Source organism: Amblyraja radiata, chromosome 1 (assembly GCF_010909765.2).
Source record: "Amblyraja radiata isolate CabotCenter1 chromosome 1, sAmbRad1.1.pri, whole genome shotgun sequence".
NCBI lineage: Eukaryota > Metazoa > Chordata > Chondrichthyes > Rajiformes > Rajidae > Amblyraja > Amblyraja radiata.
Window position 1 is genome coordinate 55,978,059 of NC_045956.1, and position 18,564 is coordinate 55,996,622.

Consider the following 18,564-nt stretch of genomic DNA (forward strand, 5'->3'; position numbering starts at 1 on the left):
AGTTCCCCAACCCAATTAAAAAGTACCCCATTACTATGTTTCTACAGAAGCTTCTGGAAAGAAGTCAGTTGACCAAGTAATGCAACATTTTCCCAGGTAATATAAACAACTCAAACAAGGCTTCACACTTCAGCCAATCATCAAACAGCAGCACAAACACATTGCAACATTATTTACAATACCGTTTCACACCCCCTTTTATAATCAATCCCCACTTTGCATTTGCAGACCTTCTTATCTCCTTCTGCAAACCTTTATACATATTAACAAAGTTAGGACATCTGGACCTCTCCTTATCATCAACTTCCATCTGGGATCTAGACTCCTTGGAGCCGTGACTCCATCTTGCAACTTTCACAGAAAGAGACCAAGCAGCCACTGCAAATGCAAAGATCCTCCATTTTATAATAACTCTATTTTGGCCAATGTTAACAATACCATTGGAAGATGGTCTCAGAGCTGAATGATTTTATAACAAAGTACAGAGAAACCTTTTAAACTGACAGGTAATTTGGCAAATGAATCTCAGCACTGGTTTGTGCGAGATCCTGCATTTTCATGGGGTGGAGGAGCAAAAGGATTTAGGAGTACAAATAAAGCTAAATTACCTGGAAATTTAACTTTTTCTCTCCATAAGTGCTGCCTGATATGTTGCGTACTTTCATCATTTTCTGACAAAATGCTGGAGTAACTCAGCGGGACAGGCAACATCTCTGGAGAGAAGGAATGGGTGATGTTTCAGGTCGAGACCCTTCTTCAGTCTGAACATCTCGACTCGAAACGTCACCCATGTCTTCTCTCCAGAGATAGTCTGTCCCACTGTGTTATTACAGCATTTTGTGTTTCTTCGATTTAAAACAGCATCTGCAGTTCTTTTCTACACATTCATTCATTGTGTTTCCAGTCATTTTACTTCACACACAATTAAATATTTGTTATGCTAATAATAAGTCAACATATACTTCCCTAATTTAAATAATATTGCCCCTCCACAACCATTCATTTAGCAAAAGCAGCATAAATCACTGAATAATGTCAGTGTACATTACTAGTTCGATTAGAGAAGATTTTAATGAACTCTAGTAATATCACTGATATTTTCAGTGCTGTTATCAAACAAGTGTTTTGCTACAAAATATTTTTATCAATTATGACCAACTGCAGATATCAGGCATTATAGAATTCACGGCATTCAATAGCATGAAGTAGCCTCTCTCTCAGTAAATCTTTGTTGCTGTAATTGGGGAGTTCCAAGCTCTTGCTGCAAGTAATTGCACAAGGATACGATAAATCTGGATCATCAATGTTCAGGGGACTAATTATTGTAATTATGAATCTTCCAATCCCACCTGCTGGGATTCTCTCACTTCCTGAGAGAAAAGCTAAGAGATGGGAAAAGAACAGATATTAAAATGAAGATCAGCCAGAAATAAGTAGGCCAGTTATAGTGGAATCATACTTGGAAAAGGCTCGTTGGCCCATTGAATCTACGCTGATCATCTAAATTTTACATTAATCTGAAAATAATTAGCATTTATGTTCTCCCCGCATTCTCAACTTCCCCAGATGCTCCAATTCACCTACATGCTGGGGCACTTCAGAGCGGCCAATTCACCTACTAAACTGGAGCACCTGAAGGAAACCTGCACTGAGAACATGCAGACCCCACAGACAGCACTAGAATTAAGAATTGAACCCAGAACTCTGGCACTGTAACACAGCCACACCAGGTGAGCAGGTGAGGTCATCTGCTGTCGATCCTAATTTGTTCCGGCCTTTTCCTGCTTCCAGTCCCTCCCTCCCCCCAACTTATCTTTCAGTCTGAAGTAGGGTTCCGACCCAAAATGTCAATTATTCTTTTTTTCCCAGAGATGCTGCCTGAAACCCCTATCTCACGGTGTGAGCTGACCCACGAGGTACCCCGAGTTTAAAACAAATTTAACTCGTGGTAATCACGTACAATTAACATAGTGGGAATCTCGGAACTCGTGGACGCAACTTAGCGACTCGTGGCGCTAACGGCAGGTACCCGGGAAACTTGTTGAAGTCTTGGAAAAATTCAAACATGTTTAAAGTTTTCCACGAGTAAAATGTACTCCTGAAGTTAAAAATTGAAACATTTAAAAACGTTGCAAGAACGTAGTGGCCCGTGCGTTTACCTTCGTGACTCGTGAGTCTACAGTGGGAACTCTTTAACTCAGCGGGCAGGCAGCATCTCTGGAGAGAAGGAATGGGTGACGGGATGACATTTCCAAATTTCTGCTGTGTCTTTGTGTTACTCCAGCACCATGAGTACACTTTTTGTCAACCTGCATCTGCCCTTTCTTGTGTATTATATTATTTGTATCCGTGGCAGTTGATTGTCACTCCCTTCAGTTTCCCAGGGGGTCGGGACGGGACTGGAGTTGGGAGGGAAAGGTGGGGGGGGGGGGGGGAGGGGGGGTGGAGGAGAGAGGGTGGAGAGTGGAGGGAGAGAAGGGGGAGACAGATGGGGGTGTCTTCATTCACTGGCGGCGGGTGCCTGTCACTGAAACAGGCAGGTGAGATTTCACATCCACCTTGTGTGTGTGTGTCTCTCTCTCTCTCCCTCCCTCCCACACAGGCTGAGAGACTCTGTGAGTGTACGTCTCTTTCTCCCCCCCTCCCACGCACAGTAAGACCGAGGTACTGTGCTCAGTCCATCTGTGTCTCCCACATACACAGTAAAACTCTGCTTTGTGTGTGTATATACGTCTCCCCCCATTTCTCTCTTTCTCCCCCCCACTTCTCTCTTTCTCCCCCCACACACAATAAGACCGATGTATTCTGCTTAGTCTCTCTTCCCTCTCACACACACAGATAGACCGAGGTCCTGTGCACTCTTTCTCTCCCCCACAGTCACGCCAAAGTACACCACACTGCCTCTGTGCCTCCCTCTCTCTCTCTCTCTCTCTGTCTCTCTACCCCTCTCTCCTTCCTACTCAGTCAGAGGTCCACACTGTCTCTGTGTCTCTCTCTCCCCTCTACACACACACACACAGACTGAGGTACACATTGCCCGTTGTGTGTGCGTGTCTGCCTCTGTCTCTCTCTCCCACACACACAGGTAAAGGTACTCCACGCTGCCTGGGTGTGTGTGTGTGTGTGTGTCTCTCTCTCTCTCTCTCTGTCCCACCCCCCACACCCACACACAGTCAGTCAGTCAGAGGAACTCCACACTGTGTGTGTGTGCGCGCCTCTGTCTCTCCCTATCACAGTCAGAGTGAGGTACTCCCCCGCAGTCTCTCCGCGGCCACTCCCCGGGCAGGGTGCATCTGCCAACCTCAGGCTGCCCACGCAGTCATACACGACTCTGGTGGCGTGCTCCATGCACAGTTCCTCCCGGCCGGCTGGGAGCGGCGACGGAGGGCAGGGGGAAGTTGGCCACCAGCGGGGCAGTCTCGGCTCTCCACATCCAACAAGTTGTCGGAGCAAGGCGGCGGCATGGTGGCCATGCAGTCCGAGTCTCGCTGGATCCTCGTAATCCTCTGCCTCTGTCAAATGGGTGAGTTTAACCTGACCACCCCCCCCCCCCCCCCCAACCTCCCTCCACCTCAACTGGGCACCAAAGCAGCTCAGGAGGCGAACCCTGAGCTCTGTCTCCCAGCAATCTGATGTGCACATCCGTCCACATTCAAAGATTTCATCTCCTGTCTCACCGCAGTTTGTAGACCTGGCAGTAAATTCAATTAAAATATATCAAACCTCCGCCCGCTGGTCTTCTAACAACGTGATGTGTGTTTCAAACAAATCATAAGTATAACTGCTCTGGTACTGGACGGTGCACATTTTCCCTTTGTAGGTCGCATCAATAGATGCGGCCGCGCTGAATTCTATCTTTAAATCAAAGCCACAGGATGGAGATGTCTTCTTTAACACTGTTGCTTATTAAAACAGACCTTCATTCAGGGTTGGCTCAAGAGTAACTCGGGAGACGAACTTAGAACATCGCAGAAATGGCAAGTAAACGGCAAACTTGTCATACCCGTGGGAACTCGGTTAAACTCTTGATCATACACTTGGAATCTCATACACAACCACGAGTCTTTCACTCGGGGTACCTCATGGGTCAGCTCGCACCGTGAGAGAGGGCTATGACCCGCTGAGTTACGCCAGCACTTTGTGTCTTTCTCCAACTGTAATTTATTTATTTTTATTCATATAATTAATTTGTTTATTTATTGTGAGCAAAACTAAAGGTTGTGAATAATCCTTATTGCTCAAATAGAGGTTGTGAGCAATAATTGTTTTTTTGAGGCTGATACTTCTTTCAGGATTAACTCTGGGCATCATGGAAAGTTCCAAAAGCAATCTATGAAGAACCTTGAATAAACTGCACCCCTTGTTTGAGCTCCTCATATGGAATAACTTCATAAGTTCTCAGAGCAGAATTAGGCCGTTTGGCCCAGCAAATCGACTCCACCATTTAGTCATTGCTGATCTATCCCTCCCTATTCCATTCTCCGGCCTTCTCCCCTTAACCCCTGACACCCTTACTAATCGACTTAGCTGGAGGCTAAGAGCTCACTGAGTATACATGCTTTATATGGGCATATGTGGTGTGCCAGGTTTGAACCTCCTTCCAGATTTCCTCACCAAATATGATCAACATTCCCTATTCCTGCTTCCATCAATACTTATCTTACTTTATCTTAACAGCTCTTTTTGGTGGCAATTTCTACACTTGGGCCACCATGAATTTGACAATAGACAATAGGTACAGAAGTAGACCATTCGGCCCCTCGAGACAGCACCGCCATTCAATGTGATCATGGCTGATCATCCCCAATCGGTACCCCGTTCCTACCTTCTCCCCATATCCCCTGACTCCGCTATTTTTTAGAGCCCTATCTAGCTCTCTCTTGAAAGCATCCAAAGAACCCGCATTCAGCGCCCTCTGAGGCAGAGAATTCCGCAGACTCAGCACTCTCTGTGAGAAAAAGTGTTTCCTCGTCTCCGTCCTAAATGGCTTACTCCTTATTCTTAAACTGTGGCCCCTGGTTCTGGACTCCCCCAACATCGGGACCATGTTTCCTGCCTCTAGCGTGTCCAAGCCCTTAACAATCTTATATGTTTCAATGAGATCCGCTCTCATCCTTCTAAACTCCAGAGTGTACAAGCCCAGCTGCTCCATTCTCTCTGCATATGACAGTCCCGCCATCCCGGGAATTAACCTTGTAAACCTACGCTGCACTCCCTCAATAGCAAGAATGTCCTTCCTCAAATTAGGGGACCAAAACTGTACACAATACTCCAGGTGTGGTCTCACTAGGGCTCTGTACAACTGTATATTAGATTCCTCTTGTTATAAAGGGCACCATGCCATTCGCTTTCTTCTCTGCCTGCTGTACCTGCATGCTGACTTTCATAGACTGATGTACAAGGACCCCCAGATCCCGTTGTACTTCCCCTTTTCCCAACTTGATGCCATTTAGATAGTATTTTGACTTCCTGTTTTTACTACCAAAGTGGATAACCTCAGTTTTATCCGCATTAAACTTAATCTGCCATGCATCTGCCCACTCCCCCAACCTGTCCAAGTCACCCTGCATTTTCATAGCATCCTCCTCACAGTTCACACTGCCACCCAGTTTTGTGTCATCTGCAAATTTGCTTCTAAAGAGCTGACAAATGGTCGACTTGCAACACGACTGTTTCTCCTTCCACAGATGTTGCTTGATCTGAGTGTTTCCAACATTTTCTGTTGTATTTTATTTTAAGATCTATTTTTCCTGCATAATTACAATATGTATCTAAGTTATATCTTGCTGCTGTGTTGGAATTATTTCATAGAAACATAGAAATTAGGTGGAGTAGGCCATTCGGCCCTTCGAGCCTGCACCGCCATTCAATATGATCATGGCTGATCATCCAACTCAGTATCCCGTACCTGCCTTCTCTCCATACCCTCTGATCCCCTTAGCCACAAGGGCCACATCTAACTCCCTCTTAAATATAGCCAATGAACTGGCCTCGACTACCCTCTGTGGCAGGGAGTTCCAGAGATTCACCACTCTCTGTGTGAAAAAAGTTGTTCTCATCTCGGTTTTAAAGGATTTCCCCCTTATCCTTAAGCTGTGACCCCTTGTCCTGGACTTCCCCAACATCGGGAGCAATCTTCCTGCATCTAGCCTGTCCAACTCCTCAAGAATTTTGTAAGTTTCTATAAGATCCCCTCTCAATCTCCTAAATTCTAGAGAGTATAAACCAAGTCTATCCAGTCTTTCTTCATAAGACAGTCCTGACATCCCAGGAATCAGTCTGGTGAACCTTCTCTGCACTCCCTCTATGGCAATAATGTCCTTCCTCAGATTTGGAGACCAAAACTGTACGCAATACTCCAGGTGTGGTCTCACCAAGACCCTGTACAACTGCAGTAGAACCTCCCTGCTCCTATACTCAAATCCTTTTGCTATGAAAGCTAACATACCATTCGCTTTCTTCACTGCCTGCTGCACCTGCATGCCCACTTTCAATGACTGGTGTACCATGACACCCAGGTCTCGCTGCATCTCCCCTTTTCCTAGTCGGCCACCATTTAGATAATAGTCTGCTTTCCTGTTTTTGCCACCAAAATGGATAACCTCACATTTATCCACATTATACTGCATCTGCCAAACATTTGCCCACTCACCCAGCCTATCCAAGTCACCTTGCAGTCTCCTAGCATCCTCCTCACAGCTAACACTGCCCCCCAGCTTAGTGTCATCCGCAAACTTGGAGATATTGCCTTCAATTCCCTCATCCAGATCATTCATATATATTGTAAATAGCTGGGGTCCCAGCACTGAGCCTTGCGGTACCCCACTAGTCATTGCCTGCCATTGTGAAAAGGACCCGTTTACTCCTACTCTTTGCTTCCTGTTTGCCAGCCAGTTCTCTATCCACATCAATACTGAACCCCCAATGCCGTGTGCTTTCAGTTTGTAAAGTAATCTCTTATGTGGGACCTTGTCGAAAGCCTTCTGGAAGTCCAGATACACCACATCCACTGGTTCTCCCCTATCCACGCTACTAGTTACATCCTCGAAAAATTCTATAAGATTCGTCAGACATGATTTACCTTTTGTAAATCCATGTTGACTTTGTCCAATGATTTCACCACTTTCCAAATGTGCTGCTATCCCATCTTTAATAACTGACTCTAGCAATTTCCCCACTACCGATGTTAGACTAACTGGTCTGTAATTCCCCGTTTTCTCTCTCCCTCCCTTCTTAAAAAGTGGGGTTACGTTTGCTACCCGCCAATCCTCAGGAACTACTCCAGAATCTAAAGAGTTTTGAAAGATTATTACTAATGCATCCACTATTTCTGGAGCTACTTCCTTAAGTACTCTGGGTTGCAGCCTATCTGGCCCTGGGGATTTATCGGCCTTTAATCCATTTAATTTACCCAACACCACTTACCGGCTAACCTGGATTTCACTCAATTCCTCCAACTCCTTTGACCCGCGGTCCCCTGCTATTTCCGGAAGATTATTTATGTCTTCCTTAGTGAAGACGGAACCAAAGTAGTTATTCAATTGGTCCGCCACATCCTTGTTCCCCATGATCAACTCACCTGTTTCTGACTGCAAGGGACCTACATTTGTTTTAACTAATCTCTTTCTTTTCACATATCTATAAAAACTTTTGCAGTCAGTTTTTATGTTCCCTGCCAGTTTTCTTTCATAATCTATTTTTCCTTTCCTAATTAAGCCCTTTGTCCTCCTCTGCTGGTCTCTGAATTTCTCCCAGTCCTCCGGTATGCTGCTTTTTCTGGCTAATTTGTACGCATCATCCTTCGCTTTGATACTATCCCTGATTTCCCTTGTTATCCACGGATGCACTACCTTCCCTGATTTATTCTTTTGCCTAACTGGGATGAACAATTTTTGTAGTTCATCCATGCAGTCTTTAAATGTCTTCCATTGCATATCCACCGTCAACCCTTTTAGAATTAATTGCCAGTCAATCTTGGCCAATTCACGTCTCATACCCTCAAAGTTACCTTTCTTTAAGTTCAGAACCATTGTTTCTGAATTAACAATGTCACTCTCCATCCTAATGAAGAACTCAACCATATTATGGTCACTCTTGCCCAAGGGGGCACGTACAACAAGACTGCTAACTAACCCTTCTTCATTACTCAATACCCAGTCTAAAATAGCCTGCTCTCTCGTTGGTTCCTCTACATGTTGATTTAAATAACTATCCCACATACATTCCAAGAAATCCTCTTCCTCAGCACCCGTGCCAATTTGATTCACCCAATCTATATGTAGATTGAAGTCACCCATTTTAACTGTTTTGCCTTTGTCGCACGCATTTCTAATTTCCTGTTTGATACCATCTCCAACTTCACTACGACTGTTAGGTGGCCTGTACACAACACCCACCAGCGTTTTCTGCCCCTTAGTGTTTTGCAGCTCTACCCATACCGATTCCACATCCTCCAAACTAATGTCCTTCCTTTCCATTGCGTTTAGCTCCTCTCTAACCAGCAACGCTACCCCGCCTCCTTTTCCTTTCTCTCTATCCCTCCTGAATATTGAATATCCCTGGATGTTCAGCTCCCAGCCTTGGTCACCCTGGAGCCATGTCTCCGTGATCCCAACTATATCATAGTCATTAATAGCTATCTGCACATTCAACTCATCCACCTTATTACGAATGCTCCTTGCATTGAGACACAAAGCCTTCAGGCTTGTTTTTACAACACTCTTACCCCTTATACAATTTTGTTGAAAAGTGGCCCTTTTTGATTTTTGCCCTGGATTTTCCGGCCTGCCACTTATACTTTTCACCTTGCTACCTATTGCTTCTACCCTCATTTTACACCCCTCTGTCTCTACGCTCACACATTTAAGAAACCCTTTCCCTTTAACTCCATCCTCCACTAGTCCATTCGAAACCCCACCCCCCTTATTCAGTTTAAAACCACCCGTGTAGCAGTGGCAAACCTGCCTGCCAGAATGCTGGTCCAACACCTGTTAAGATGCAATCCGTCCCTTTTGTACAGTTCCCCCTTACCCCAAAACAGATCCCAGTGGTCTAAGAATCTAAATCCCTGCCCCGTGCACCAGTTCCTCAGCCACACGTTCAGGTCCCGTATCTCCCTGTTCCTGCTCTCGCCAGCACGAGGAACTGGAAGCAAACCGGAGATAACAACCCTGGAGGTCCTGCTTTTCAGCATTTTTCCGAGCTCTCTAAAGTCACACTGCAGAATATTCATCCCCTTCTTTCCGACATCGTTTGTGCCGACATGCACTACCATTTCCGGATGTTTACCTTCGCCCTTGAGGATTTTCTGCACTCTGTCCGTGACATCCTGGATCCTGGCACCAGGAAGGCAGCACACCATCCTCGCATCCCGTCTGTTGCCGCAGAAACCCCTGTCGGTACCTCTCACAATGGAGTCTCCCACTACAATGGCGTTGCCTGCCTTAGGCCTTTTTGGTTTTGGCTCAACAGCCCTATTCGCATCACAAGCCAGTCCGCTGCCCAGTGTAAACACCTCTTCTGTCCCGACAGCTTCTAAGTGGGTGAACCTGTTCACAAGAGGTACAACACCCGGGAACGTTGGCATTCCATGCTTCCCTCCCGTTCTCACTGTCTCCCACCTTCTCTCTTCCAGTACCTTAGGTGTAACAATCGTACTGTAGGACTTGTCGAGGAACGACTCCGTTTCTCGGACGAACCGGAGGTCATCCACTTGCTTCTCCAGTTCCCCAACACAGCCCTTCAGGAGCTCTACCTGGATGCACTTCTCGCATTTGTAGCAGCCAGAGGCACCGGCGGTGTCCTTGACCTCCCACATACTGCAAGCATCGCACTGAATCAGCTTGCCTGACATCTCCTTCTTTTGTCTCCTCGCCGAAGACTCTCGAGCCAAAGACGCACACTTTTCTCACAGGGCACTTCCCTCAAAAGGCCGCTCACTCACTGCCGCTCGCTAAGAGCAGTCTTGCTTAAATTGACTGATAAATTGCCTGATTTACCAATTTACAAACCAAATTCCTCAGTTTTCAACTGTTTTCCCAGCACTGACTCACTTCTCTCCTCCCACATGGGCTAGAGCCAATCAGTCGTATCTCTTGCTAAACTCCTGCTGCTGTTGTTGCTCCCAAACCTACAGCAGTTCTGAGTCAAGTCTGCCTGTCCTTGGCCTGTACTTTAACTGTTTTCACTTCTCTCCTCCCACTTGGGCTAGAGCCAATCAGTCGTATCTCTTGCTAAGCTCCTGCTGCTGTTGTTGCTCCCAAATCTACAGCAGTTCTGAGTCTGTAACATTTCATGTTAACATGCTGTGCTATTAAAAGATTTTGGATATATTTACCAATTAATTGCTTTTTCTCCTCTTCCAGTAGGCTTTCAAAAATTTCCCAAAAATATAGAATTATTCTGCTAGTTGGAAAATATCCTTCATATACGGCATTCTGTAGATGAAAAACATTGGATTAATACTGGATGGTGAGATTGAAAAAATGTTTAGAGTTTCTATTTCCCCCAAATGCAAGGATAGTTTCAGATTGAAGTAAAATGTATACATAAGCATATTTGGCAGAAAAAATGTGGATTTCCCTATCTGCCACAAGAAAATCGATCCTCATCAGTTGAATTTTTAACTGGGAGCCTGCAGATAGGCACATTTACAATCCTTCGTGGCGATCAGGAACATGAAAAATCGTTGGTTGAAAGTGGATTCAGCGAAGGACGAACAAATTATGGTCTCCAGCACATTTGAGAGAGTGAGGGAAGGAGCTGTGGAAAAAACCTACTGGTACATGGCAGAGATGGTAGAGCAGAGCAGAATGACCTGCTTATCTAACAGAGGCATACTCCTGCCTGTTTGTGCTTTAGCAAGTTGATTAAGTGGATTAAATGGGCTAAATCAAGAAACACCCTGAATGGTTAGAATAGAAGCTCAATGGTGGAGTGTTTTGGACTATTCCCAATATTATTTCCTTACTATTACTTCCTGTAAACACAGAGGACTTGCCAGAGAAGGCTGTGGAGGCCAAATCAGTGGATATTTTTAAGGCAGAGAATGGTAGATTCTTGATTATTACAGGTATCAGAGGTTATAGGAAGAAGGCAGGAGAATGAGGTTAGGAGGGAAAGATAGAATAGCCATGATTGAATGACGGAGTGGACTATTGGGCCAAATGGCCTACTTCTACCCCTGTCCCTTATGAACATACGAGGACAGGATCTGTTACAAGCATTGAATGGTAAATGTGGAATGCGAAGCATACCTGTTCCAGAAGTTCCCACTCGTAATTGGTGTTTCCATGGATAATGGCCATCAGTTCTTCTGGGTGGAATAAATCCACAATGGGTAGTGGGAAACCTCTCCTGAAACCCTCAAAAAAGGCTTTGAATTGTTTCTCCACGGCAGTGTTCAACTTGTAATCCACATAGGCTTCCACAAACTGTTTCCTATTTTAAAAAGAAAATAGATTTTCTTTGAAGTGAATAACTTAGGTAGGTTTGATGATGTGTGTAAAGGGTCAGACATGTTATGGAAGCTCACATTCAAGTATTGAACCCCTTTGTTGGACTGCCATGGAAGAGTGGAACAAAATAAGGGAGGGATGGTGGGCCAATGCGAACAGTGAAGGGAGGTGATAGGGGACTCAGTCATAGAATTATGTGGAGAAAACATGTGGAATGGGTGTGGGGAGGGGGTTAGTGTTGGAGGAAACTGGGTAATAAGCAGTTGAAAAAAATGGTTTGTGACAAAGGACTTGGGTAGATCAGAAAGATAGGCAGCAAGTTAACTGAAATGGATGAATTTAATGTACATGCTAACAGGGATTGTAAGCTACTCAGGTGGAATAGGAGGTGCTGTTCCTCCAGTTTGTATTTGGCCTCACCTTGGAAATGGAGGTAGTCAAGGACAAGTCGATGTGGGAACAGGAGGAAGAATCAAGTGACTTGCAACCAAAAGCTCCCAGCACCCATGGGGACAGAGTAGGTGCTAGGCGAAACGATAATTTTGTTCCATTCTGCCTTCCTTATCAGATTCCATGGTCTGTAGCTCATTGTTGTGTCCACATCCCCTTCCAGCCTCTTTTGCTGTCGATTGCCAGTTATTTGCCCCACCCGTCCCCGCCACCTTTTTTATGCTGCCACAACCCCTCCAGTCTCTAGGCCCAGATGAAGTGTCTGGACCCAAAACATTAACTGTCACATTTCCCTTCAAAGATACTGCCTGATCCATTCGCAGTTTTGCTTGGAATGGCAGCGTTTGCTTGCCAGATAAAGGTGGGGAGGTGAACTTTACCATAGAGGTGCACTGTTCCAACACTAGCCTTAATCGGGGAGTTGTGAGGTGCCCACCCACCTTATTTTAGAGACTGGGGTTGGGTGTGTGAGAGTTGACTACCCTAGTTCTCCATCAGTTCTGCTTATGACCTGAATAGTTTCCTTTAATGAAGAACAGTTACCTGTTATGCTTTTGGACAAGTGTGTTGGCACCATCAGCAATGAGTTCCTGTTCAACTGTCGCTCCGTCCTCAGTGACTTTGATTACCTGCAAAATCATTCCAGAGTTACACTATTTTGTCCAGGTTTATCCACAGCACTTAACACAATTCAAAAGCTTCAGACTTCATCAAGCTCATCATTTCATAGAGTTATACATTCGTAGAGCATGGAAACGGGCCCTTCAACCCAACTCATCCGTGCCCACCAAGATAAGTCCTATTTGCCCATATTTGGCCCAAATCCCTCTGACCTCCTTCTATCCATGTACCTGTCCAAGTATTTTAAATGCTGTTATTGTATCTGCCTCAACTACGTCATCTGGCAGCTTATTCCATTTACCCACCACCCACTGAGTAACAAAAAATGCCCATCATTTCCTATTAAATCTTGTTGCTCTCACCTTAATCTTATGTCCTTTGGTCTTGATTTACCTGCTCTGGGTAAAATATCCTGTGCATTCACCCAATCGATCCCCCACCTTTACCAAAGGGCCAACTTTCCCAAATTAGACACCAGTCCCCAGTCATTTATGAAGAGGATGTTTTCACATTTAAATTCAGTGTCAGTACTAATCTGGGTCCATTTCCCTCCACAAATGTTTCTTGGCCCACTGGGTTCCTCCAGTAGGAGTTTCTTGTACTTCATTCAAATCTGGCCAGTTTTTGTGTCAATCATATTGCTGAGTGTCTGGAGTCACAAACAGGACTAACTGGAAAAAGATTTACTCCCCTTCTGGGTTTCAGTACAGTCTTTCCATTATACTTCAATTTGTTAATAGTTTGAAATTAACGTGTTTGTTGGTGATATAATATTGGAGTAAACCTACTGTAAAATGTTGGCCCAATACTTCTTCAATGTCATCATACTCATAATCAAGGACATATTGGAGTGATCTGTAATTCAGAACAAAAATACAAACATTGAAAGCTAGTCACTGTGTTACTGGTTTTAATGCAAGATATGTACAAGATTATGGACGCATCTTTTGTAAACTGATCATCTCCCATTGATCAAAAATTAATTGTCTGTAATCTTCTAATTTTCAATTCCCATTTTTATGGACAATTTACTAATACTCTCCGTAGAATCATGGATGGGATGAATAGATTTAGAGTTTACTCACGCTCCTTCTGTTGGTAAGAATTCCTTCAGATCTTCCAGTGTTGGTTGAACATGGAGCAACTTTTTGTACAAAGCCAAAGGTAAGTGGAAGTTGGCAACAAAATCATTGGATAGGACAATTCCACAGAGAATTCCCACCAGGTGAAATACATCATCTGATCCGGTTTCCTATGAATATTGAAACAATACAAAACTGTAATAATCGTATTGGGTCTAACACCACAACAGTTATGTGATTGGATAGATAATCTTAGCACTAATTCATAATCTGAAGATGTAAATTCATATCCCACCATAATGTCTCAGAAATGTAAATTTTTATTTAAATGAATCTAAATTCAGATTTATTCTACATTGTTGGCATTTCATTCCCCTTGAGGAATTTAAACAGAGAACAATAACAGTATAGTTCCAGAGGATTCCTCTTTTTAAATTTGCACGTATTGCAGTTTTTTAATTTAAATTTTCAGTCACAGGAAGTGGGCAAAGCTGGTAAAGATAAGACTTATTGTCTATCCCCAGCTACAATGAGTCTAAGAGATGAAGCTGATGGTAAACGGGCTTGCTCAACTATTAATTATCCTCTATTAAAGTAGTACTACTTTAATAGAGGATACTTGATTTTGTAGATACTGAGCTGGCTAACGAGGCCGATGTATGAACAGCGGTCTGTTCCACAGATGGTGCAGGAGGTGGCTGGTGGATAGTATTTGAGATGATGCACTCCATTGTCCATATATTTGCTTCTAATACATAGCCTCATGGTTTTCAATATCATTCTGAAGGCTGCCACCATTTTGAGCAGTCCCCCGGGCTAAGAGATTCCCAATAATCAATAGGGACGATGCATTTCTTAGGCATGTGCTTTCCTCTTCCATGGTAATTAAATCCCATGACAGCTCAAAATAGAGCAGTTGTTCAGGAATGCCCAATGTAACCCTCTGCTGGAAGGCATTATGGTGTAGAAAGAAACAATTTGGGTAGAGATGACATGTCATGTGGGACGACAGATGGTGCAATGGGCTAAGTGTTCGGCTGGCGACCGGAAGGTAGCCGGTTCGAATCCCGCTTGGAGTGCATACTGTTGTTGTGTCCTTGGGCAAGGCACTTCACCCACCTTTGCCTGTGTGTGAATGTGTGTGAGTGATTGGTGGTGGTCGGAGGGGCTGTAGGTGCAGATTGGCAGCCACGCTTCCGTCAGTCTGCCCCAGGGCAGCTGTGGCTACTGAAGTAGCTTACCACCACCGAGTGTGACTGAGGAGTGAAAGAATAATGCGATGTAAAGCGCCTTGAGTATTAGAAAGGCGCTATATAAATCCCATCCATTATTATTATTATGTCTGGTATTGGTAACTACAAAGTGGCCTTCCTGCTGTCAACGACCAGGAAATTTATTGCCAGGGTTCTCAACTGTCTCTTCATATAGTTAACTTCCTCAAGCCAAGGAGGGTGTTTTAAAGCAGTGCGATTCTACTCATCCAGAGGCACAGAGGACATGATCGTCACCCTGTAAAAACTACTTGATAAATGCAGGGAGTAGAACTCTATGTAAGCTGCTTTGACCTCACTAAAGGCTTTCACTCCATTGATCGAGAGATTGTGAAACACCCTTTTCAAATTTAGCAGCCCACACAAATTCAAGTCCATCTTGCTCATGTTCAGCAACTGCATGTTGATCCTGATATTATCCAGTAGGTCTACGTCAGAACTATTCTCAACAACAATTGAGGTACACAACTGAAGATGTGTCTGATTGGTAGCAAAATCACCTAGTGGTCACCCCCAAGAATACCGGGTGTCAGTTGTGATGAAGAACCTTAGGGATTGTAACATCCAGTCCTACTAATCAATATGAACATCTGGATCAAACCAGTGACCGCTGCGAAAGGGCAGCTGACAACCAGGGAAAGACCTAGGGACGGCCTGGAGAGACTGCTGACCGGAGGGAATAGACCGCATCGGGGCTGGCATGGGCTAGCTCCTCATGCCAGCAGGATCCATCGCTAATCAGCGTTTTGGATCCACCCTTGTATTGCTACGGAAGGAATCGACTATGAATAAGAGAACTAGCACAGCAATTGACAGAGCAGCAGCCCCAGCAGGACATAAGCTACGAAGCTGCATCTGTGGCTGGGAAAAGATAACATCAGAGAAGAGTATCAAGATCAACCAGGGCAGGGAGAAGTGCCTGGGAGAGCTTGGTGTGGGGCCTCGCATTGACCATTACCTTCTAAGAGGTGGGCCAAATCAGTCGTGTGAAGCCCAGTGGCAGGTGAACCACCACAATCCACAGGATATCAGCACCCCAGGCGAAGCTCAACCAAGTACTGTCCCATCAACGGACACGAGTCCAGAGCCCAACCAGCCACAGTCAGCGGTAGAGAGGAAGATGGAAGGAAAAAAAAGCAGAATGGAGCAGTCACTGGCTGTGGCTGAAGAGAAAAGATGCTGTCTGGGCTGCCATATGACCATCTCGAGGCTCACCATAAGACACACACCCAGGGCTGATCACCCTGCGGTGGGCCTGCCTCGACTGAGGGCGTCTTGTGATAAAAGGCCGAAACACACAGTGACGTTGAGGTACACATCTGAAGATGTGTCTGATTGGTAGCAACATCACCTAGTGGTCACCCCCAAGAATACTGGGTGCCAGTTGTGGTGAAGAAACTTAGGGATTGTAACATCCAGTCCTACTAATAAAAAATAAAAATAAATTGTTAAACAAGGCTATATCATTTCCCCACCACTTTTCTAAAAAAAATGTGGTGCAATGTTGCACCTCACCTCCAACAAACTTACTGCACGTAAGCTTCAGAACTAATAGGAAGTTGTTCAACGTCTGGCAACAATACTCCAGACCAAGGATTACCCAACTCACATTAGTCAAGCTACATTAATAGACGACACTTATGTCTGCACATGTTCAGCAGCCAAGTTCCAAACCATTGCTGATGCTTTTACTGAAGTGTCGTCCACTTTGCCTTACACTTAACCTCCTCATGGCATCAAATTTGGCAAGCTAATCACATACTGACTCGAAACTAAATAGCTTGGTCAACAACAAGAAGCATGCTTGGAACAGAACATTTTAAAGCTTTTTTAAAGTGCTAATAACTGCATGGCATGAGGGGATTGGTGCCCATTTTTAAAATTTTATCTCTCATCCATTAAAAAGTCACTTATCTGGACGTCAAACTTTTATGTAAGAAAAGGGAAAATGTCATTGAGTTTTTTGCTATTTCCGGATTGGTCAATATAGTACTAGCACAGTGGCGCAGCGCTAGAGTTGCTGCCTTACATCGCCAGAGACATCGGTTCCATCCTGACTATGGGTTCTGTCAGTACAGAATTTGTACTTTCTCCCTGTGACTGCATGAGTTTTCTCTGGGTGCTCTGGTTTCCTTCCACGTTCCAAAAACATGCAGGTCTGTAGGTTAATTTACTTCTGCAAAGTGCTAATAACTGCTAAGGAGATGGTGGTTGACCTCAGGAGGGCGGGAAAACAACACCATACACCTCTGCACATCGATGGAGCTGATGTGGAAAGGGTCAGCAGCGTGAAGTTCCTAGGACTCCACCTGTCAGATGACCTGATGTCCACAACCAACACCACAGCACTGGTCAAGAGAGCCCAGCAGCGACTACACCCTCTCCGAAGACTACGTAAAGCAGGTCTCCCCACTACACATCTACGAACTTTTTATAGGGGGACAATCGAGAGCACATTAACCAACGGCATCACTTCCTGGTTCGGGAGCTGCAAGGCGTACGAACGGCACCAACTTGACAGGATTGTGAAGACCGCCAGCAGGATTATTGGTGCTCCACTCCCTTTCTTGCTGGACATATACAGGAAGAGATGTATCAACAGAGCCATCTCCATCATCAAAGACCCCTACCACCCATCGCATCACATATTCTCCATCCTGCCATCTGGGAAGAGGTACAGGACCATTAGCTGCAAAACCAGCAGGATGCTCCTCAGCTTCTTCCCGCAGGCTATAAGACTGTTAAACGGACTTTGCCCCCTGCCAAAGTACCGTGCACCAACCACCAACCTGGACAGAGCCACTGTCGTGCCGCTGCTGATCGGAATGCCTGTTGATGTTTAGTTGAGAGTAGAATGTTAAACTTGTTCATGATATATGTATTTTTATTTCTATTTATTTTTTACTGCACACTGAATGGACACTGGTTTGAGTAACGTTTTTTTGTTTCCTCTGGGTATGTGAGTACTCAGGAAATAACAATAAAGATATACAATACAATACAATACAAATTGCCCCTAGTGTGTGGGATGCAAAAGTGGGATAACATGGAACTAGTGTGTGGATGATTAAAGGTCGACATGGACTTGGTGGGCCGAATAGCCCGGTTCCATGCTGTATCTCTAAGACTAAAACGTCTTACCCTGCTGGGGAACCACAAGAAGCCAGATTCAGAACAGTGCTCAAAAATGCTTGTATCATCCTGTAGTTCCTTGCTGAAATTAGTAAAGAATTCTTGTGTCACCCCATGACCATAACCTGATTCATTGTTAAATGTAACCTAAAATAAAAGAATCAAGAATCAAGCATTAACATTTAGAATCTTAATACTCTCCTCATTCACATTATTAATTTTATATATATTTAAAACCCAACATAAATTCTCACATGTCCTCACTTTATTGCTCGTGACTTTGGCAAGTAGGTCAGGAGAACCTAGTCTTTTAAGTGTATTAGATGCAAGAGGGTAGTTAAGGAAAGAGTGGGACCCATCAAAGTCCATGGGGGTAATCTAAGGGATATGTGAGGTACAAAATGTATATTTCTCAACAGTATTTAATGTTGAAGAATCTAGAGGCTGAGGTGTGGAGAGAGGGGGTGCTGATATTATGGACTTTGTCCGTCTCAGGAGGGAGAAGTCTTGGAAATGCTGGTGCACCTTAGGGTGGATGAATTCTTAGCAACT

At 44.6% G+C, this 18,564-nt stretch overlaps 1 protein-coding gene across 1 annotated transcript in view; it reads right to left on the minus strand.

Annotated features, from left to right (window-relative positions):
• Positions 1–802: 802 nt before the first annotated feature.
• The window catches only part of LOC116978563 (probable E3 ubiquitin-protein ligase HERC3), a 76,714-nt gene continuing 58,952 nt past the window's right edge, over positions 803–18,564 (minus strand). Inside the window, exons 19-25 of the mRNA XM_033029833.1 lie at positions 18,022–18,159; positions 13,613–13,779; positions 13,316–13,382; positions 12,450–12,535; positions 11,256–11,439; positions 10,337–10,436; positions 803–1,382 (exon numbers count right to left, since the gene is read on the minus strand). Coding sequence (XP_032885724.1) covers positions 1,168–1,382; positions 10,337–10,436; positions 11,256–11,439; positions 12,450–12,535; positions 13,316–13,382; positions 13,613–13,779; positions 18,022–18,159 — 957 coding nt within the window. The 3' untranslated portion in view covers positions 803–1,167. The remainder of the gene's footprint in view (positions 1,383–10,336; positions 10,437–11,255; positions 11,440–12,449; positions 12,536–13,315; positions 13,383–13,612; positions 13,780–18,021; positions 18,160–18,564) is intronic.